Source organism: Dromaius novaehollandiae, unplaced genomic scaffold (genome assembly GCF_036370855.1).
Source record: "Dromaius novaehollandiae isolate bDroNov1 unplaced genomic scaffold, bDroNov1.hap1 HAP1_SCAFFOLD_45, whole genome shotgun sequence".
In the NCBI taxonomy this organism is placed as follows: domain Eukaryota; kingdom Metazoa; phylum Chordata; class Aves; order Casuariiformes; family Dromaiidae; genus Dromaius; species Dromaius novaehollandiae.
This window is the reverse complement of record NW_026991505.1, coordinates 2,212,979-2,234,761: the sequence shown is the minus strand read 5'-3', so window position 1 is coordinate 2,234,761 and position 21,783 is coordinate 2,212,979. Positions and strand designations below refer to the sequence as shown.

Sequence of the window (21,783 nt, the reverse complement as noted above, 5' to 3'; positions counted from 1 at the left end):
GCTGCTTCATTAACAGCAGAAGAATAAACAAGGAAAATGTGGGCCCACTTCTAAATGGGGCAGAGAATTTAGTAAGAGTAGATGCAGACAGGTCTGAGCTACTGAATGTCTTCTTTGCCTCACTTTCTGCTAGCAGAGCTTCCCAGGCTTTTGTGCCTAGAGGCAGGACTCATGGAAAAAAATACCATCCATTAGTGGATGAGGACCAAGTCAGGGGTTACTTGAGCGAATTCAGTCCTGAAGAGCCCGTGGGACCCGAGGGGCTGCATCCAAGGATGCTGAGAGAACAGGCCAAAGTCACAGTGGGGCCACTCTCTATCATCTTTGAAAGGTCATGGAGATCCTGAGACTGATGAAAGGCAAATGTTTTATGCATCTTCAGAAAGGCCCAAAGGATGAGCCAGGGCTTAGCTCCCCTGTTTAACCTCACTTTCATGAGGACATCCTGTGTAGGCAGCCTCAATGTAATCAACATGATCAATACAAGGCATGGTTCCCCATCCTAAAGTACACATCTAAAATGGGCCAGACGAAGGGTGGTCTCACCAGAACCCACCTCTTCAGGCCTCAGATGGCATGGACACCGCTGATTTGCCTCTCTAGAGAGTGGATGAGGCTGGATCCACTTCCACAGTGAGAAGTCTTGCCCTGAAGCCACAAGCCTGGGGATATCTCAGAGGGTTCTTCTTGGCAGTCCACTGGGTGCCTGCTTTGGTATATTTGGTGCTTTTCCATGGCTATTGCTCCACACACACACACAGAGGAGTCATAAAAATGCAAGTGTTTCCTAAAAGATGGTCATAAAGGCCCCTATTAGAGCCAATAGCAAATTGTCCCATCCTAAGATCTCTGGAGGAAGCCAGAAAGGTTGTAAAAAGCACCAGGAAAACCCAGGAAGCCCAAGGCTTCTTCCAAAAGGCCACTGGGTCACAGCTGAGAGGCAGCGCTGGCCGGTGGGATAGAGGGTTGAGGAGAAGGCAGTGAGAAAGGCAGTGGTGGATAAGGGCTTCAGTAAATCCTCACACACATGTTTGAGCCCAGACAATTAAAGAAGGTTATGTCTGTGGGCAGAGGGGGAGGAGCTGAGTGCTAGGAACATGGCAGGGCTGAAGGCCTCTCACCCTATCAGGAATGACAGAGACATTTCCATCTTGCGTGCATGCCTTAGCCTGCGAGATGGGGAATGCATGCTGCTGGAGAGTGGGTGGACAGAGCTCAATCATGCCCACAGAGCTGACCTTTCTCTGGAGGATGTGTGAATCTCCTGGAGTGAGGTCCCACTGTGGCAGGCAGAGCAGGAACATTACCAGGACACATATGAGTGCAGGGAAAGAGCTGTGTGCAGGTAGGAGTGTGGCTGATGCAGGCAGGATGGAGAACACAGAGAGCATGCAATGGTCACCTTTAAAGGAAATGCAGTTGTGACTTTAGGAGAACACAAGAACAAGGATGTGCAAGTCACTGCACAGGATACAAGCACATTTGGGGCTGGGATATTGCAGGTGAGTGAGGAGCTCTAGCAGGGCTTTGAAAGAAGCCAGGTGGCTTGCTGGGCAACAGCAAATTCACAGGAGCCCAAAGCCTTGTTTTTCAAGCAACACCCAGTGAGGATGGAGAGACATCGGTGGAACGAGGGAGAGTGAAACAGGTCAAAGGTGGGGAAACAGAGTGTGTAGGGAGGGAGAAGGTGGCTAAGGTCTGCGGGGAAACAGGAGCAGGCATGGGACAGTGGAGGATGTCTGTGATGGGGATGGCCAAGGTTGGTGGCAAGGCTGAAAGTCCCTGGCAGAACTGAGGTCTTTGTCACCTTGGCTATAGCTGCCTTCTCCACCAGCGAGGCCTGCGAGAAGACACTGTTTCCTTACAGCACCAGGGCCTCGTTGCCTGCTCACCCCTCAGGGAGACCAGGAGGTGTTCTACCATTGTCCCACACTCGGCATTGCCCCTCCTCCCCGCCCCAGGAAGAGCCCTGAGCAACGTGTGAGGGAAAGGATCACCCTTCTGCAGGGCTGGACGTTTGTGCTTGACCATTTTGCTTGATAAAACACATCAAGGGCTTACTTGGAATTGAGGCCTCCTGTACACTTCCTTTGATTAACTAACTGCTGCCTCTGATTTTCTACGCTAACCAGCCTCCAGGGGAGGGCACCTCGACTTGTACTTCCCGTTAACAGCTTTGCAGGTAATGGCCCCCAGTGGGACCCATTAATGCTCTAAGAAACCGCTGAGTTTGCTTCTGACTTTAACTTCTTGAGAGGTTTGTTCAATCTCCTTTCAGTGCCTGCACGAATGCACCAGAGGGCTCATTAAACACAAAAAGGATCCTAAGGAGCAGTGTTTCTTCCTGTAACTGTCATCAGCTTTCAAGTGTCATGTGGCTAATTGGAGAGATTTCAGGAATGTAGCTGAAAAAGGAAGGTTGCAATGAGCACCTAATAGAAAAGAATCCTTGGGGAGGGGGGTGGTTCCTTTTTCAACTTTCTTCATTTTTCAGCTTAATGAATAAGTTTTACCAACATTCTGTAACTGATGCTGATTCAGATTGTCTCCTAATGAAGTTCAGACATGTAGGAAAAGGAGGATACTTGTGGTCAGACACTGCACCGTCTTCTCCCCCATGCCCTCAGCCCCACCATTTCTCGTCTCAGCCACCTGGGACTCACATAACTCCTCTTCATAGCTAACCTTTTTCTACTGAAGTCTGTAAGCAAATGTTACAGCTCGTATGAATCAATTCCCACCTGCTTTATTTAGAGAACTACCTGCAAACAGACACAGAAAGATTTTTCTTGGCTGCGAAAAAAGAGAAAACATGGTATAGTTTAGATTTAAAAAAATGCATTCCTCAACTGTACATTAAGACCAGGTTGTCTCCACTGAAGGCCACTTTCCACAGGGAATAACCTTACTGGAAGTGTTTCAGATAAAGAGATAGAAAAGGATAACTATAAATGCAGTTAAGGAGTTCACTAATGAGACAATCAGACAAACTACTGAAAGAGAAGGCAAGCTTAAAAATCCCTGAAGTTCAAAGCAGCAGCTGGGTAGCCAAGAGGTATCTGAAAGAACAAAGAATAACAGGAGGAGGAAAACTGGATGGACAATGCATAATGGGTGCAGCCAGGTAGTCTTCTGAACAGATGACTTCAGAAATGGTCCATTTAATAAGGATGTGCAGAAATACAGGAAAGATTACTGAGATTAAATACACAGTATAATAGACAGAGCAGTAGGAACACAAGTACTGAGGAAGATCAATATTTTTCTCCTGAGGTTAATACACTTCCTGGAAATTTCCAGTTTGGCACTATAGGAAAACGTTGACGTTGTATTAAAATTATTCAGTGATTTCAGCTGCTAAAATGTGCTTTTTTTTTTCCTTTTTTTTAATGTTGAAGAACATTCTTCAACTTTCCAGGCAGAGCTCAGTTTCCTAAACACAAGCATCTAGTGCCACTTTTAGAGGTCCCAGCGTTCATGAAGTGTTTCCCTGGGACTGGCAGCTATCACACAGGACCTGGGGGAGACCAGAGCCCCTCTGGAGCTGAAGATGGAGGCTGGGCAGAGGGCACCAGGGTGTCTACAGTGGCACCAAGTTGTCTGTGTTTCTGTAACTGAATCCCACCCCAATTTCGAAAATCGTTTTCCTTTACAAACAACAACCCCCCAAAGTCCAACAAATTAAAACAAAACAAAAGGAGGATGATAAGAACACACAAACACACAAAATGGAAAGTATAATAAAACGTCTTGTTTGCATCATATTCTTTTTCTTAATTTCTTTGCTGTTTCATTTTTTAGTGCCATTTTCTATACATTTGGCCTACATCATTAGAAACCTATTTCTGCCTCATGCACAGAGCCCGGCTGCTGGCTGGGAAGATCCAGGTGGGGATCAAACAATCAGAACAATATCAATACCAAAGTCCTCAGAGCCAGGGAAACATCTGGATGTTAACAAATAGTGACCCATTGCCATCAGGTTGATTATCTTGAGGCTGTTTTCAAGAATCCTGACAGCCCAGCTGATGAGAGTACGTCTGATTAGCGGCCACCAGAGGGGCTTTATATCAGCCTCAGGTTGTTTGGAAGATCTGAAAGTGCTCCAGATACTGATAAAGTATGCAAAAAGAGAATATAAAGCCCTGGGGGTGGTCTTTGTGGATCTGACAAAGGCCATCGATTCAGTTCACCATATTTTCACGCCCTGAAACAAAGAGGCATTGATGGTTATGTAACAGGTATCATAGCTGATAGGTATGATAACACCACAACTCAGCTGGAGGAGAGGGGAAAGCAGTCAGAGGCGATAGAGATCCTCACTGGAGTGAAGCAAGGAGAGCCAGTGTCCTCGATGCTGTTCAGTTTATCAACAGCCCCGCTGTTATGTAGACTGGAGAAGAGCAGGAATGGATCTAAGCATGGCAGAAAAAGGGTTACATCATTGGTGTTTGCAGATGATCTAGTCCTATTGACTCGTGAGATGGGATGCAGGGAAATATCACAGTGGTTGAAGGGTTCTGCCAACTGGCAGGGCTGAGGTCGCAGGCTGAGAAATGCCATGGGTTCCTTATAAGGCCCACAGAAGACTCTGATACCATCAGTGACTGTGATCTGTGGAAGGTGAACGGCTCTAAACTAAACAGGATGGAGCTGGGCAGCTCCGAGAGATATTTGGGCCTCGGGGTGGACCCATGGGTTGGTCTTTCCAAGCCAGAGCGGCAAGAGAAGCTTGATACCTGGGTGAAGAACATCGGGGCCGACGATGTTTAAGCATCTGTGGACTGCCGCAGAAGGCTGAGTGGATAAAATATGATCAGTAACAGATAGATTAGCTATTACTGTGATTCTGGCCACATTGGAAGAGGGGGAGGCAGCATGCGAATGGGAGACATCTGCTCCAAAGGTCATCTTCCCTAGCCCAAATAGGTGAAGAAAGCACAAATCTGAAAATTGGATAAATCTGCAAAGTCAGGGCCATGGTATCAAGAATTCTGTGAACAATAACATCAATAATGATTGGTTGGTGCATTATAGGTTTATTCCCCACAGGAAAATTCTGACGCCATTACAAGTCCGGGACAATGTCTACCCAGCTAGGGAGTGCTTGGTTAGAGGTTTAGGGGAAGGGTCCAGGAAAGGATGCAGGGATTGTCCTGTTGAATGGGAAATGTGCTCCCATGTTATTGGTCATTGTCCTGCAGTCCAAGAGACCCGAGTCAAGAGCCATAGCATCTTGTACAGGATGACGTCTAATGAGCTTAGGAGGATGGACTGGGTGGTGTTTCTGGAGCCCGATCTAAGGGATAAGAAGAACGAGCTCTTTAAACCAGGCTTGGTAACAGTAAAAGGGTCTTGGGCATTGGCAGTGGATGTAACAGTCCGTTTTGAAAGTATTTTGTCATCTTTAGGAGATGCAGTGATGGAAAAAGTGTGGAAATAACAGCGCTTAGAGGAGCAGGTGATGGAACTCACCAAAGCCATCTATGTTGAGTCCCTGGGATTCCCAACTGGTGGTCAAGGAAAGTGGTATAAATGTAATTTGGGGCTCTTATGCAATCTTGGGCTCTCCAGTAGCCAACAAAAGAGGATTGTGAGGCTCTTCAGCAGGAACACACTGCTTTCCTCAGCAGATGTTATCCACAGTTTTGCCAGCCTAGGTCAGGCTGGCAAACAGAATTGGGCAAATATCGTAGAAGTGACATTCTTTAGAAGTCCTTCTCTCCAAAGGCAACAGTAAAGTTCTTCACACAGATGATATGAGTTGGCTCAGCCATCTGGAATCAAGAATTTTGCTTTTCCCTTGACCCTGGTGGTGGATCGAGGCGGTAGTGGGGCAGAAAATGTCATCTCAAATGACGTGTTCACCAAAGTTGTCTTGGGTGAACGAGCCGCGTTTAAGCCCAGCTCGGAAAAAGTGCTGCATTGTTTGTGATTCTGTGCTGCAGCACACAGGCTGCCCTGGGGCCACCAACCTCGGAGCTCCCATTCGCCGGTCTGGTGCGCCCTTCCCCATGTGGCAGGTCAGGGAGGAGGGGGGAGATGTTGGTGGAACAGGTGATGCACGTGGCATCCCCTTCCTCGAGTGCCCAGAAGAAAGCTCACAAGTCCCAGCAGACCGGCCAGCCCCACACGGGCACCTCAGAGCACCAGTCAGCCGGGGGTCAGGGATTGTTTCTCAGCCCCCCATGACACACAGGCCCCAAAGTGAAGGAATGATTGGTCAACCAGCTTCAAGCTAGGCTTGGCAGATATCTTGAAGGCTCTGGGATTTGAGGGAGGCAGCTTGGTCCTAAGGCTGTAGGCGTTCCTCTTAGAGCTTAGACTTTAGGCAGTAGGTGAAGCTTTCTGCTTTGCAGTTATGGCTCAGGTTAGGCTCTCACCTCACCCCTCATCTGCACAAGCTTGACCTCCAAGGTTGGGGGTGGATTTGACTTCTCCTTGGGTGCCATCATCTGAGCATGCCCTTACTGCTTCTGGAGCTGGCTTCAAAAGATGCAGTTACGCTGTGGGTTTTTAGTAATGTAGTCTTCACTTCTGCTGTCTCATGAAACACGTCCTTGGCCTTGTTCATCACAGAGATGTGACTGCTAGGTGCTGCTGGGAGAGGAGATCATTCCTTCTGAGCTGGCTGGTCACCGAGCTCCTTGGCCCCAGCAGCAGGGCACTGCTGTTGTGTCTGTCCTGACTCAGGAGCAAGCCCTGCTGGCAGAAAGGCTCCGGATGAGGAGTAGGGCAGAGCCGATGCTGGGTTGCAGCCTGCGCTAAGAAGGGGTCACTGGGATCCTCTGTCCTGACCTGCTGATTAGGAAGAGCAGTGAACCCCTGGCCAGGCTCTGACATTCCCCAGCAACCGGAGATGAGGTGACTCTCCTGGTTCTCCCACTGTGAATGTGACATGGTGCTGGAGGAATATTTTTAGGCCATATGACATTGAGTCGCTGCATTTGACTTAAATGAGGTGTCTGAAAAATAGGGACATACATGTGTCAAAAGGAGATCTAGCAAATAAAGTCGAGGGAGCCTGCAGAGAGAGACAGCTCTTGTTTTGGTCAGCTGCATAGTCCAACACTGGACTTAAAGAGCAGTGACAAGTTTAGTTGTCCTAAATGTGGGCATCTACTGTCATATCAGGCAGCCGAGGATATTCCTTCCTCTCCTGGCCTCCAGCTGATGCTGCAAAATGATGCAAGTCTCATAACTGCTTCATCAGAGCTTGCGAACACTTGCTCGTGTCTTGGACCACCCCTCAAGTGCCTCTAGGTGTTTCTGCCAGCGCTCCCGCCTTCCATCTCCACCAATTATACTGGGAGCTTGGACAAGGGGCTTGGGTGTAGACACCTATTTTGTGCTCAGCAGAACCAGAGGCAAGAGGGATCCCCCCCTGCTCTGTGCTCGTGGTGCGTATGGGATGGTGTGGAATCCCCATCCAGCCTTTGGGCAGCTAAACTGAGATTACGTGCCTCGGTTGACTCAGCTGAATCAGTAATCAAAGGATGGGTGAATGAATTCCCTTCTTGTCGCTGTCAAGGATTCCTGTCTAGTTGTGTGATGGGAATAGAGAATTCCAGAGGAGGAGGGCTCCACTTCTCTTAGGCATCTCTCTCTTCCGACAGGAAAAATTGCACTGCTGGATTTAGTCTCTCTCCATAGTTTAGAGAGGGAAGATAGGTGATTGCTTTAGCCTGCTTCAAAGTACATTCCCCAGGAGGGACTCCGCTGCCTCTCAGGAGCTGTCAGCCCTGGAGCCCACAGGCACGTCTCGAGGAAGCCCATGGGGTGGAGAAAGTCCTGCCTTTGGCTGTGCCTCTGCTCCTGAGCTGGGCCAGGCTCCTGGGACCGCGAGAGCTCACGGCAACCTGGCAGACTCTGCAGAGAGCTGCTCAGTCCAGGAGCAGCTCCTCTGCAAAGAGCAGCAGGGCTCAGGGCACTGCCTGAAAGTGCCTAGATGCGACAAGGCATGGCAGAGAGAAGTTCATGGCAGTCAGGAGTGGGAGGAGGGCTGAGAGCTCGCTGGAGGGGAAGTCTTCACTGCCCTTGGCACAGTAGGTCTCTGGCTGCCTGGCCATGCAGCTGTGGTTCCTACGGGGGTCTTCTAAGCTGGCACATCCCATGGCTGAGCCGATCTGTCAGGACGGCTCTCACAGCTCCTTGGGGCGGGGCAGGAGAAGGAGGTGCTCCACAGCAGGGATTCCTTGCCCCACCGTCGGAAGGACAAGGCGTCACTGCTCTCTTCTCCTAGGCACAGCTTTAGGGATGTGAAGCCGGAGCATGCACATGTGTCTCCACAGGTCACACTTCAGAGCAGTGTCCCTGCACTCCACGGATGCTGCGTGTCCTGAGCAGTGACGCTGCTGCCCGTGAGGGTCAGCACTCAGCCCGCCCGGGGAACTCGCCGTGACACTGTGCGGAGAAGCTCTGGGTAGAAGGAGCAACCCCTGGCAGGGCAGGTTCATTCTCCCATTGGGAGGGTGCATGTGAGCCTGGGCTGTTCACAGCTTGTTCTCACCCCCAGGACATCTCCTGAGGGGATCTTCCGAGAGGAAGGTCAAAGCAGGAGCTACCTCAAAGCTCCACCAGAGTTCTGCAGCACTGCGCACGCAGAGGGTGGCACGGGGTCTGTGAGCCCTGGATGGGACAAGGCACACGAACAGCTCCAGGCAGCAGAGCCATGGCTGGAGAATCAGAGGAGACTGGTGACACTGCAAGGGGGACGTGGAGCAACTCCCCTTTGGCCCCCTCAGTGCAGGCACCTTCCTCTGAGCAATCCCCCGTGTCTCCTCTCCCACCCAAGAGAATGCAAGTGTTGACGTTTGGGTGTCAGCACCCACATCAGAGTCCTCAGTCTGATCATCTATGTCAGCAGCCACGTCACGCCTTCTCCCTCACACCTCCATGTCTAGGCTGAGAAAGAGAGAAGTTTGGAGAGCTGCACTTTGAACCTGGACCTTTGTGCTTTCATCACAGCCCAGTTTCTTTTTCAGAGTAACCTCGGAGGGCAGTTGTCCTCCAGCTGAGAGAGGTGCAAGCACAGGACAGCTGGGAATGAATCTGCTAGACAGATCAGCGGTCCTGACTCTGCGCTAAACCACGGGGAGTGCTTTTTCCTCTCTGGTCTCAGTAGTCTTCATCTCTCCAAAAACAGAAATGAGGATTTCTACAACTTCAGAGAAAGCTCCCCACGTGTGGTGGGAGCATTGAAAAAAACCTTGCCAAAATGACTATAAAATCAACCTTAAGCATTGCTGCAGCAGCCCACAGTCTCAGGAACTCTGTGTGGAGATATTACAAAGCTCTTCCCCATTAAAGGGGACCTTCATCTGACATAAAATGAACATCAGAGCTCTATTGCCGTGTGCTCATTGCCGTGGAGCAGGACTGACTCCTTTGGAGCTCGTGGGCAGAGGTCCCTGCTCCTCACAGCAAACTCAACCAGCACAAAACAGAGCTAAAGCAAGGGGGCTGAGGGAAGGTCCTCCCAAAACTGGGAAAGGAAATGCACATGTTTATTGGGGGGTGAGGGGGTGCAAAGTGGGGAGCCTATGAGAAATGGCATGGGCTTGGCTCAGAGGAGTCTTTCCTAACTCTTCGTTGTCTTCTCCTCCTTGGACAGTCCCCACTGCCCAGAGGGAGGAAATGTCCAACAGCAGCTTCCTCACCGAGTTCCTCCTCCTGGCATTTGCGGACAAATGGGAGCTGCAGCTCTTGCACTTCTCACTCTTCCTGGGCATCTACCTGGCTGCCGTCCTGGGCAACATCCTCATCATCTCTGCCATAGCCAGTGACCACCGCCTCCACACCCCCATGTACTTCTTCCTCCTCAGTCTCTCCATCCTGGACTTTGGCTCCATCTCCACCACTGTCCCCAAATCCATGGCCAATTCCCTGTGGAACACAAGGGCCATTTCCTACTCAGGATGTGCTGCCCAGGTCTTTCTGTTTCTTTTCTCCATTTCATCAGAATATTATCTCCTCACTGTCATGGCCTATGACCGCTATATTGCCATCTGCAGACCCCTGCACTACGGGACACTCATGGGCAGCAGAGCTTGTGTCCAAATGGCAGGAGCTGCCTGGGCCAGTGGTTTTCTCAATGCAGTGCTGCACACTGCGAACACATTTTCAATTCCACTCTGCCAAGGCAATGCTGTGGAGCAGTTCTTCTGTGAAATTCCCCAGCTCCTCAGGCTCTCCTGCTCTGACTCCTGCTTCAGGAAAGCTGGGGTTACTGCGGTTAGTTTTTGTGTAGCTTGTGAGTGCTTTGTGTTCATTGTGCTGTCCTACGTGCAGATCTTCAGGGTCGTGCTGAGGATCCCCTCCGAGCAGGGCCGGCACAAAGCCTTTTCCATGTGCCTCCCGCACCTGGCCGTGGTCTCCCTGTTCGTCATCACTGCAATGTTTGCCTACCTGAAGCCCCCCTCCATGTCCTCCCCAGCTCTGGAGCTGGTGGTGGCTGTTCTGTGCTCAGTGGTGCCTCCAACACTGAACCTGCTCATCTACAGCATGAGGAACAAAGAGATCAAAGAGGCACTGAGGAAATTGATTCAATGTGTAGTATTTTACCACTCATAGGCTGCCCTTCTCTCTTCATGAACGATTCCCAGTTTCTCTCAGGCTGGCTTATGCTTTTCTTTGCTTGTTTATTATATCTGTGAAAATCATTTCTGTACACAGATATTTGTATTTATCACACTTCTCCAGAGGCATGAACCTGGTCTGCCTGACCAGAGGCCTTCTGTGCCTGGGTCGGAGCTGGCTGCTGTGACAGCATCTCTGTAATAAAAGGGATCTTCCCAGTGCAGTGCCTGAAGGCTGGGCTCGTCTTACACTAGGAAGGGAGGTTGGAGAGCAGCAGGAGTTGCTGGAGGAGCCCCAGCACCAGGACACTTGTGCTGGCCTGGGGAGTGGGGCTGGTTAGGAGGCAGCTGAGGTGGCAGCTGTCATCCTAGAGACAAGAGCAGGGGGGCAAGAGAGTGACTGGCTTCCATTTCCTAGTGCCATTGGAGGTCTTAGGGCTGGTGGGGAGGCTGACACCCACTCTCTGCCACCCCAGGAGCTGCTGTGCCCATTCGAGGGGCTCAGGCTTGGTGTCAAGTATGCAGATACCTGCAGCACCCTGTGGTGGACACTGCCGTGAGGTGATTCCCAGACTGTCCTGCTCTGCTGGGATGGGCTGGGAGAGGCAATGGGAGGTGGGGAGAGCTGGGGAGGGGCCTGAAGTGGGCTGGAGAGTGCCTGGGGGTGGGAAATACCAGTCTTCAGATAACTTGTGTGAAGAGGCAGGGTGGGCGAACACACCAGTGTGCTTGGGTCGCAGAGCCAGGCTTCATGGCGAAGGAGCTGAGACATAAAAAGTGCACAAGAGTGTGGTCTGTGCCCTCTGCCTGCTTCCTCTGCAGACCTTGTGGGGCACAACCAGAAGAGACTTTCAGATGTGGCTGAAGAATGACTAGTGGTCCTCCCTCTGACGCCAGTCTCCCACTGCCATCTTCCCGTCGAATGTGGGCTTCCATAGGGCGTCTGAGCTCCTGCGTCAGAGCTCAGTCCTAAGGAAAAGTGTCTAAGGAGCCATGTCATAACTTGATGCTGCCTGGATACACCCAGTGCAATGCACTATTGCCTTCTGCCATCCTCCATGCAGAGGCATGCCACACCAGGGCATCATTTCCTCGGTGCACAAGAAGTCTAGGTTGGGCTCCATGACTCTGTACTTGCTGTCCTGAGAAAATGATTCAGAGAAGAGCCATGGTTGGAATGGCTTTGCCACACTGTGATGGGGGCTGTGCTGTGCTGGAGTGGCTGGCAGTGCCCAAGGGCATGGGAGGGGTTTGCTGGAAGTAGTTTGGGAAGTGGCTGTTGTGATCACCCAAGAAAACCCAGTTTGTCCAGCTGTGCACATTGTTCCAAGGAGTGCAGAGGAGGGAAGACGTTTATGGTGGGTGGAGGGGTAGGGCCTGAGGTTTCAAAGTGCTGCTGAGTGCTTTAGTAGATGATAAAAGAGACCTCATAATCAACAAAACAAGGCAGAAGGGGGCCCACCCCAAGTGTGTGCACACAAGGACACAAGGACAAGGCAGGGCAGGAGCAATCCGGGAGGTTTCTGGAGTGCAGTGATGATAACACTGTGACACGGGTGATCACGGAGTCAACGAGGGCAGGCACTTTGCTGGACCTGATACTCACTGACAAGGAAGAACTGGTTGGGGTTTTCAAGACTGGGGGCAGCCTTGGCTGCAGTGACCATGAGATGGTGGAGTTCAGGATCCTGAGAGGAGGGAGAAGGGCAAAAAGCGGGATCACAACCCTGGGCTTCAGGAGAGCAGACTTCAGCCTCTTCAGGGACCTGCTTGGAAGAATCCCATGAGATACAGTCCTGGAGAGAAGGGGGAGGTCCAAGAGAGCTGGCTGATTTTCAAGGATCACCTCCTCCAAGCTCAAGAATGGTCCATCCTGATAATCAAGAAACAAAGCAAAGGTGTCAGGAGGCCCGCATGGATGAACATGGAACTCCTGACTGAACTCAAGCATGAAAAGGAAGCATACAAGAGGCAGAAACAGGGACAGCTGACCAGGCAGGAATAAAGAGTTGCTGTCCAAGCATGCAGGAAGCCAAAACCCACCTGGAGCTGACTCTGGTGGGGGACATGAAAGGCAACAAGAAGGGCTTTTGCAGGTATATCATCAGCAAAAAGAAGACTAGGGAATATGTGGTTGCAGCACAGAATAGGGCAGGGGACATGGTAACAAAGGACATGGAAAAGGCAAAGGTTTACAGTGCCTGCTTTGTCTCAGTCTTTCCTGGTGAGACATGGCTTCAGGAATCTCAGGCCCCTGAGACCCATGGGAATATGAGAGGTGAAGATTTACCCTTGGTGGAGGAGGCTCAGATTAGGGAAGATTTGAACAAACTGGACATACACAACATCCACTGCTCTCCCCTCCTCCACCCAGCCAGTCTTTCCATCACAGAGGGCTATCAGGTTGGTTAAGCATAATTTCCCCTTGGTGAGTGCAGGCTGACTACTCCTGATCACCTTCTTATCCTTCATATACTTGGAAATGGCTCCCAGGATGAGCTGCTCCACCACTTTCCCAGGGATTGAGGTGACGCTGACTGGCCTGCAGTTCCCTGGGTCCTCTCTCTTGCCCTTTTTGAACACTGGAGTGACATCTGCTTTCTTCCCATCCTCAAGCACCTCTCCTGGTTGCCATGATCTGTCAAAGATAATTGAGAGTGGCCCAGCAATGATGTCTGCCAGCTCCCTCAGGACTTGTGGATGCATCCCATCAGGGCTCATGGACTTGTGTAAGTTGTTTGCTGAAGTGATCCCTAACCCAATCCTCCTCTACCAAGAGAAAGTCTTCCTTTCTCCAGATTCGCCCGCCCCGCCCCGGACTCTAGGTCCTGGCATTCCCGAGGACCAGTCTTACCAGTAAAGACTGCTAGGCACGGAGGGCCAGATTCATGGCTCACTGTGGTGGCAGTGGAGATGGTGAATGGGCTCCCACTCACCTGCCCGGGGCTGTCATACATGAGACAGGGCCAGTGGCAGACACCATCCTTCTGGCAGGGAATCTGGAGGCAGCTCGGAGAGCACATGGGATCTCCAGGGGCACCACGTGCTGGGGGCGTGCAGTGGATGGAGCCTCTCGAAAGGAGAAGATGTTTGATGTGTAGTTGGAAAAGGTAAAGACCTGTCCCCTTGCAGTGGTAAATTCCAGCTCTGATTGTTCATTCCAGGCCTGATGTCAGCATCTGTATCGAGGGGGAAGAGCCAGCCCTGAGCAGCCTCTCTGCTGGCCCAGACCCCCAAAGACCCTTGGAGGACAGCGGTCTGCTGACCCCTGTGTGGGGCACAGCCAGGGCTAGGCAGGGACTGGGCACTGGTGGGAGGCTGCCAAAGCAGGAGGGCTGCGGGGGGGGGGATGGGGCACATCATTGGGACTGTGCCAGGGGGATGTTTCCCCACCCCTGAAGGTACCCTGCCCTGTGAAGTGCCTGCAGGGCAGGTCTGTGGGACCACGAGCAGGGCAGCAGGGCTGGGTGCAGGCTGGAGCCAGGACACTCCTCACTGCTCCATTGCCAAGAGGCAGCTGTGCTGCACAGAGCAGGAACCAGCTCTGCAGGCCCTGCAGGCCCTGGGAAGCTCATTCGGGTGAGCAGCGTTAAGGCAAGGGCTGGGAGCCAGCTGGCAGCTTGGGAGCCCATTGGGGAAGGCCTCCTGGCACTGGTATCACAGCCCAGCCCCACTCTGGCAGCCGGCAGAGCATGCCCTGGGGCTGTGCCACATCATGATGGCCCCTGGCACTGTAGGCCCAGCTCATCCCCTCTGTGGGAGACCTCCAACAGAGCCATTTCCCATCCCTGTCCCAGGCCTGGCCTCCTCGGGTTCTCTCCTGTCACTCACCCATGCCCTGGGGACAGCTGAGACCATTTCTCTCTTGGGAACCGGCTCCACAGGCAGTATCCAGGGCAGAGCCATCTCTGCCAGGTCCCAGACCCCAGAGCAGCACCTCCATTGCACTCAGGTATCTCCCGCCTCTCCCTCCCACGCTGCTGAGGCCCCCAAGCTGCCCCTGGACCCAAGCAAGACAGGGCTCGCTAGTGATCCTAACTGGAAGACTATTGTACATCGAGGAGTTGGTGATCCACATAACGGGTAACCTGAGCAGGCACAGGCATGTGCCGTGCTGTGCTGCACCTCGCTGCACGTACAGCTTGGCCTTCAAGCCTGTGCTGTGCTGCACGTGTCCCTTGGCTGCAGGACAAACTCTCCAGGCGTATTATAACACCAACACCTGCCTGTAGACAGCTCCCATTTGCTATTGGCAATTCCACCACCTGTGTGCCCTTGTCTTTATCTCAAGAGAAGGAGCAAGTTCTCATGCAAACCTCCTTTTGACACTATAAATGATGAATAGGATTGTTTTCTTCTGAGGAAATCCTGTAAGAGCCCTAAAGAGCAAGATGCTGGTGAACCTCTCCATGGATGGGATCTGCACCGTGTGCTGTGCCATGCCATGCCCTGACTGGAGGTCTGCCCAGTGCTGCACAGCTTGGGGTTCTCAGCATCTAAGAGGACATAATATTATCTTTCCTCTTTTTCCTTCTTGTGTTAGCTCCAATAAATGGTATTTTAAGCAATACCTTACAGAGTCTGAGTGCCTTTCTTGCTGGGATCATAAGAAACACTACCCTGGTGCCTTGCACTGGTATGGAACAGGCTCTCCCTCCTGATCATTGCAACAGCTGCCAGGAGCCCAAGAGGCACCCTGGGATGGGAGGTGCAGGGTGAGCAGTGCCAGCCCCAGTGCTCCCCCAGCAGCCCCTCTGAAGCCAGAGCAGCCCCCAACAGTTGTGGTAGGGACTCGCTGTTGGTCACGGGGAGTCTAGGATGTGCCTAGAGCTGAAACCACAGGCATCGCTCTTTAGAGTGCCCATAGATGAAATGCAGAGTCCAGCTGTGCAAGAGTGGCAGCTCACCAGAGCATTCCCTTCTACTTCATAGTCTTCTTTCAGGACTGCTTTCCAGTGAGTGATTCCCTACCTGGGGTTTGCGGGAGGAGCTGTTGGAGACCTCCTCACTTCCCCTCAGTCCTGCTCTGCTCTGTTGTCAGCCCACGGGCACTGCCACAGTCCCTCTGGGCTGGGTAAAGGTGAGTCTCCATGTGCCCTCCTCTGACCCCAGGTCGGAATAAGCAGTGCCTGTCTCTGCTTAGTCCAAAGCAGGTGCTCTGAGCAGGCCGGGGGAACAGGAGGAGAAGGTGCAATAGGCACAAGGGCACAAGCAGCAGCAAGGGACATTTCAGCTGGGTATTAGGGAAAAAACTGTCAGCATCAGAGTGGAGCAGTAGTGGTGCAGGGGCCCAGAGATTTTCAGAACTTGTCTGGACAAAGTACTGACCAACACAATCTAACTGGGAAGTTAGCCATGCTCAGAGCAGAGGGTGTGGATATAGACCTCCAGATATCCCTCCTGACCCAGATCCTCTAGGATGGGGAAGAGGTCCCAGGGCATGGTAGCACACTCCCATGGGGATGAGACCTTTCTACAAGTTTGCCACTGGTAGATGAGGAGCTCTCTGTCACTCTCTCGTCTCTGAGAGGTGGGACTCAACCACATGCTGGTCCCTGTGACAACCCTCAGGGACTGCCTTTCCTGAGGAGTGAAGGTGCCCTGAGGACCATCCTCAGCTCTGAGCAGCTGGGAGTGGTGAAGCCACAATGCTCAGTCTGCAACAGCAGCAAAGGGGCAGAGCAGCAAGAATGGGTACAGGGAGGGGAAACGGGAGAGATGTGGCTCTCAATCAAGAGGCAAGTACAGCAGCCAGTGGAAAAGCTCTTCCATTTCCCACCTGCATCATTTGGCTGTGCATTTGAGCCTTCCCCAGACACAGTCCCAAGAGCCACTAGCCAGCCCTGACCTTCTGGACCCTGGCATTCACAGTTCCCCATTACTACTGTGCTGCCACCATGGATGGTCTTGGGTGCAGACTTCTCCCAGATGTGGCTGCAGAATTTCACCAGTTGCTCCTGGAATTCAGGCTCGATCTCACTGTTATGAAGCTCTTCCAAGGGTGGCAGGTCCCTCTTGCTGGCCGGCTAGTCAAAACCAAAGCACTTCCAGTCTGGGGAGATCTGGTGGAGGCATTCCCGGGAATGGTTATAGAGCTGGGTTTCCCGGCTGCTACCTGCGGAGGTAGGCCAGGGAGCAAGCTCACAGGGCTTGGGCTTTTGTTGCCTTATGCTGAAATGCAGCTGTCCAGAGCTGGACACATCCTGCCCTTCCTGAAGTAAAGCACTGGCAACAGCACCATTCCCCTACCAGGCTTTAACTTCAGCACATTCTCCAGGTACGCGTCCTCAGAGATTTCCTCCCCATCCACCTTCAGGTGCAATGTGAAGTCCCGCACGGCCCAGACAAAGGTCAGGAAGAACTAGGAAACTTTATCTGAATCCTCCAGTTCATCTCCACTCTCCCGAGGTGTTGCTTTCACCTTTACATCCTCCGTCAGCTTTGTCACATAGCTGGGGAGCTGGCTAAGGAAACAGAGACCCTGGATCCTCATGCAGGGAGGGGCTAACCCTAACTCTAACCCCACCCTCCCCACCCATCAGCATTTGATGGGGAAAAGGGGAGATTCTGCAGGGACAGAGAGCAGCCTGGAGTCACCAGCAGGAGTAGGGCTCAAACCCTCAGCCCTGAGATCTGGAGCACAGGATCCCTGAGGATCCAGAGCCTGGTCACTGGGCATCACTAGCAGGCTCTGATCTCCCCATAAAAAGCAGCCGTTTGAGGAGCTGAGATGTGTGAACCCCTTAGCTACTGCTGAGGGAGATGGGGCATCCCTGGTGCTGCTGCCCCACTGAGGACACTGCAGCCGGTCCATGTCTTGCTGGTCGATGGTGCCCTTGCTGTTATAGACCAGAGTGCGGGACAGCAGTACAGCTAGCACAAAGATCCATGCGTCATTCTTGGTGTTTCCCTGGAACAAACAGCCTTGGCTCATACCAAGAAACTCTGTGCAAGGCCCCCTAAGAGTGAGCAAAGCCCCAAATCCCCAGGCCCTGAATGCCTAACCATGGGCCATGGCAGGGTCAGCTTTTTGGAGAGACCCCCACACGCGACATCACCATGTCTTCCTATAGCCGCTTTGTCTTCAACTCTTAACTCTGAGAGTCCCACAGGCTTCTGATTATTAAAGGACTCCCTGAGCTCCCCATTCCTGGTCTGCTGAAGTTTACCAGCAAGTGCTGAGGAATTTGGCAGCTTGTCAACCTCACGAGCCTTCTCCTAGCTCCTCTGGCTGTCAGCACCACAGAGACAGCTCCAGTTCAAAAGCCTGGAGCTCCCTGCCAGCCACCGGATCTCAAAAGGCCCACCAGCTTGATGGCTGCTGAGTAATCAAAGATCCAGAAAGAGAGGGAGAGTGGCTGTGAAGAGGCGGTGTCCCACAAACTGTCATGGGCCCAGCCACAGACTGGCTCCAGTCCCCTGCAGACAGCCAGCATCCCAGGCAGAATGAGGGCTCTGACAGGTGAAGGCAGAGGTGAAGGATGCCAGACAGGAGGACTTCCTCAGCCAGAAGACTTTATCCAGTTAGCGCTACACTGGCCTCCTTCCCCACAGCCTCTGTCTCTTCCTGGCACACCAGTGCAGGCAATGAGAACACCTTGAGTCCTGCCACATGCCTGGGCCCTTGAGAGCTTCCACAAAGTTCTCTGTAGGCACAAAAGGAAGCCTCTGCTTCTCCCACGCCTTCTCCGCATCACCCCGCCCTTCAGTGCCCAGGAGCACCAGCGTGTGTCCAGGCTGACAGGGCTGAGGCACACACCACAGCCAGATACCTTTGGTATGGGCCTGCATGGGGAAGGCCAGGGAGAAACCTGTGGAGGGGATGCAAGGGGCTCAGCAGTGTCAGCTACAGAGCAGGAAAACGGTGGCATCTTTGCCGCCCAGGGCCAGGACCTGTGTGGCTCCCCACCTCTCTCATCCATCCTCTCACAACCCAGCCTGTTCATGAGGTGGGACTTGCCAGCGCAGTACAGCCCTGTGATGGCCACCACCACCACCAAGGGCTGTGCAAACTATGACAGCACCTGCAGGGTCTTCTGCTGCCCCACCAGCCCCTGCCTCTGTGTGCTCTCAATCAGGCACCTGGGCACTTCTATGGAGGTTTCAGATGCCATTGCTCATGGCAAACACAGCTTGCAGAGGGGACAGTGAAACAGGTATTTGAGGCCTTCAGAAAATCACCATAGTAATCAGTTCAACTCCCCACAACATCATTAGTTTTCTGTGTGCCTGAAACACTATGCCTTGATGTTTTCTGCACTGAAGTCCCATAAGGTTCAGAGGCTTGATCCCAAGAGGAGTTATCAGAGAGATGGAAATTTTCCTTTGTTGGAAAGAAATGTGATTGTTTCCATGAGAGGGAGGGCTATATAAAGGTTTCCTGACACCACCGAACAGTCCGAATTAGTCCTCTTTGAAAGTGGTGTACTATATGTGATCAACTATACTACTATAATACTTCAGCTTTGGAAAGATACAGTATATTCAGCTAGGATTTGGAATGAAGAAAACTTATTAGAAAACCCTTTTTTGAATTAAAAAAAAAAAGACAAACAGGATTTCAGAGTGATCTTCACTTAAAAACTAGGTAACCAACTTCTGTTGCCTCTCTCCCTCCTTCTCTCCCTTCCTACCTCACTCCCTTCCTTCCTTCCTCCCATTTTCTTTTCTCGCTGTCCTCAAACACGCCATTCCTTTCAGTGAGCTGGTACACAGGTAGCAGCTCCGGCATCACTACTGGCCATCTAGGTTACAACAGTTTCTAGTATTGGTTGCAACAGCTGGGGTGGAAAATCAAGGAATTCTTTTGTGTCCCTTTCCGGACTCGGTGTCTGATCTTTTCCATTCATGAGGCAGCATCAGCTGCTGCTGCACCTTATGGAAGAGGACTCTGGGGAACAGAAATAACAGCTCAGGACAGAAAGACAGCAAGCTACTGCTGAGTTCTTCTCTCTTTCCCTGCAGGGATGGATAACCAGACAGAGGTGAGCAAGTTCATCCTGCTTGGCCTGTCCAGCCTTCAAGGGCTGCAGCAGTTCCTGTTCATGCTCTTCTCCCTGCTCTACCTGTCCAGCCTGCTGGGGAATGTGGCAATTGTGACTGTGGTGATATGTGAACCTCGGCTACGCATCCCCATGTACTTTTTCCTCTGCAACCTCTCCTGCCTGGATATTTTCTACTCCACAGTTACCATCCCCAAGATGCTGGCTGGGTTCCTCTGGGGGCACCAGGGTATTTCTTACACTGGCTGCCTAAGCCAGCTCCACTTCTTCCACTTCCTGGGCAGCAGCGAAGCTTTGCTGCTGGCTGTCATGGCCTATGACCGCTTTGTGGCCATCTGCCACCCGCTGCGCTACAGCCTGATCATGAGCCCACGGGCCTGCCTGCTGCTGGCTGCAGCTGCTTGGGCTACAGGCTTCCTTCCTGCTCTGATGCACACAGTCATGACCTCCCGGCTCCATTTCTGTGGCCCCAGCCACATCCACCACTTCTTCTGTGACATCAAGCCCCTGGTGAGACTAGCCTGCAATAGCAACCAGCTCAACCTGCACCTGCTCAGCATCATCACAGGGAGTATTGCAATAGGCCCCTTTGTCTTCACACTCTTTTCTTACCTGTACATCTTTTCCTTCCTCCGACTGAAAGTCCAGTCGAGGGAGGGAAGGAGGAAATCCTTCTCCACTTGCATCTCCCATCTCACAGTAGTGGCCTTATTCTATGTCCCTGCTGTTTTTAACTATGTGCCACCTTCCTCAGGGAGTTCACCCAGGCGGGACATGATAGCCACCCTTATGTATACTGTTGTCACCCCCGTCCTCAATCCTTTGATCTACACCCTGAGGAATGCAGAGGTGAAACGTGCCCTAAAGAGAAGACTTTTCTCCAGACAGTTACTAGTGCAGAAAATGTTCTGCCTTGCAGCTTGTGTGGGGTAGTAGGCAACGGACAATGCAATCAGAGGAGCTTTTGGCTCAAGAATGTCTTGTGCAGAAATCTGCTTTTCACTGCCAACAGCCTGGGTCCCTTCAGAAAAATCCTACCTACTGCATATGGCCCTACGTCTGCTATCTTGGGCAATATCAGTGCATAAAGATGAATATATGTTGGTGGAACAGCCACTCCCATTCATCCAAGTGGAGAAGAGAAGTGGCTCCAGAGAGTGATACTTCAATAAAAACACCTTTTTTTAGAGTGGTTTACCCTCAAACGTCACTTCATTTTTTTGCTCTTTCTTTCTTTCTTTCTTTCGGCAGCTGAATCCCACCCCCAGTCAGAGCTGTCAAGAGAAGTCAGGACATGATTCATCTTAGCCTAAAGCCGACAGACAAGGAGGGATTCAGTTGCTTTTGTGGGATCCAGTTGGCCATGTGCAGACATGTATGTCATGCCACTTGAAATACTCTGTGTATCTCAGCTGGTGTCTCTCTGCTGCTCCAGAAAGGCACAGGTCCTGCGCCAGATCTACCAGCCCTGTATGGCTGTCAGCTATCTTAGGGCATCTGAGATGGTGCTAGACACCTATGTTGGGCAACTGAATTCCACCCCCATTGCCTAGATTCACAGTGGTTAAAACTGCTGTTCAGGCACTTGTCTCACAGGGAGGAAGGTACATTTGGAACCCCAAATGTAGGTGTCCTAATCTCAGATTGAATCTCACCCTTAATCTCAAAATGAGTGGGAATGGTGGATTCCAGTTGAAGAAAGCTTCTGGAAGTGATCCCTGGGACTAAAGGTAAGGTGAGCTTGGGTGACAGGGACTAACAGTAACAGCTGGAGTGATCTTTTGATTCTTATCTGTCCTACAGTTTTTTTCCACATATTCATAAACTTCACTAACATGCCAGGTATGGTTCACACAATACCTACTTGCTCAACACATTCCATGTTGAGACTCCTACCATAAGCCTTAAAAAGGTGCTTCTAGTATTGTTGTTATTATCATTTTTAACAGTGTCATAGGATGATGATGATGATGATGGTAAATATTTCTATTAGGGCCTCAAGTAATCCCTCAATGCAAAATTTTCATGCCATGCACTTGAAGGTGTCAAAAGAGATTCTTCCTCTCCTAAACAATGCTCCAGACCGGATACTGTCAGAGACAGTGTCCCAAGGGTCCTGACTGCCTGTTCCCATAGGACCACTCTTTGAGTCTGAGATCTTGTAAGTGTTTTTAGGTCTTTAAGAGTTAATATCTGTTTCTAAC

At 51.6% G+C, this 21,783-nt stretch overlaps 2 protein-coding genes across 2 annotated transcripts; one reads left to right on the top strand and one right to left on the bottom strand.

The window, feature by feature from the left end:
- Positions 1–16,603: 16,603 nt before the first annotated feature.
- Positions 16,604–18,691, bottom strand: LOC135327068 (guanylate-binding protein 2-like). The gene is given in 5 exon segments (XM_064504684.1): positions 16,604–16,692; positions 16,827–17,029; positions 17,378–17,487; positions 18,261–18,409; positions 18,511–18,691. Coding segments are annotated over 5 exon segments (732 nt in total).
- Positions 18,692–19,543: 852 nt separating this feature from the next.
- LOC135327067 (olfactory receptor 12D1-like) lies at positions 19,544–20,512 on the top strand. Its single transcript, XM_064504683.1, has one exon. It carries the CDS (start codon positions 19,544–19,546, stop codon positions 20,510–20,512), a length of 969 nt encoding a protein of 322 aa, XP_064360753.1.
- Positions 20,513–21,783: the final 1,271 nt, after the last annotated feature.

Bases quoted from the DNA above. Each gene is read 5' to 3' on its own strand.
- LOC135327067 (XM_064504683.1), top strand. From the start codon at position 19,544: ATGGATAACCAGACAGAGGTGAGCAAGTTCATCCTGCTTGGCCTGTCC.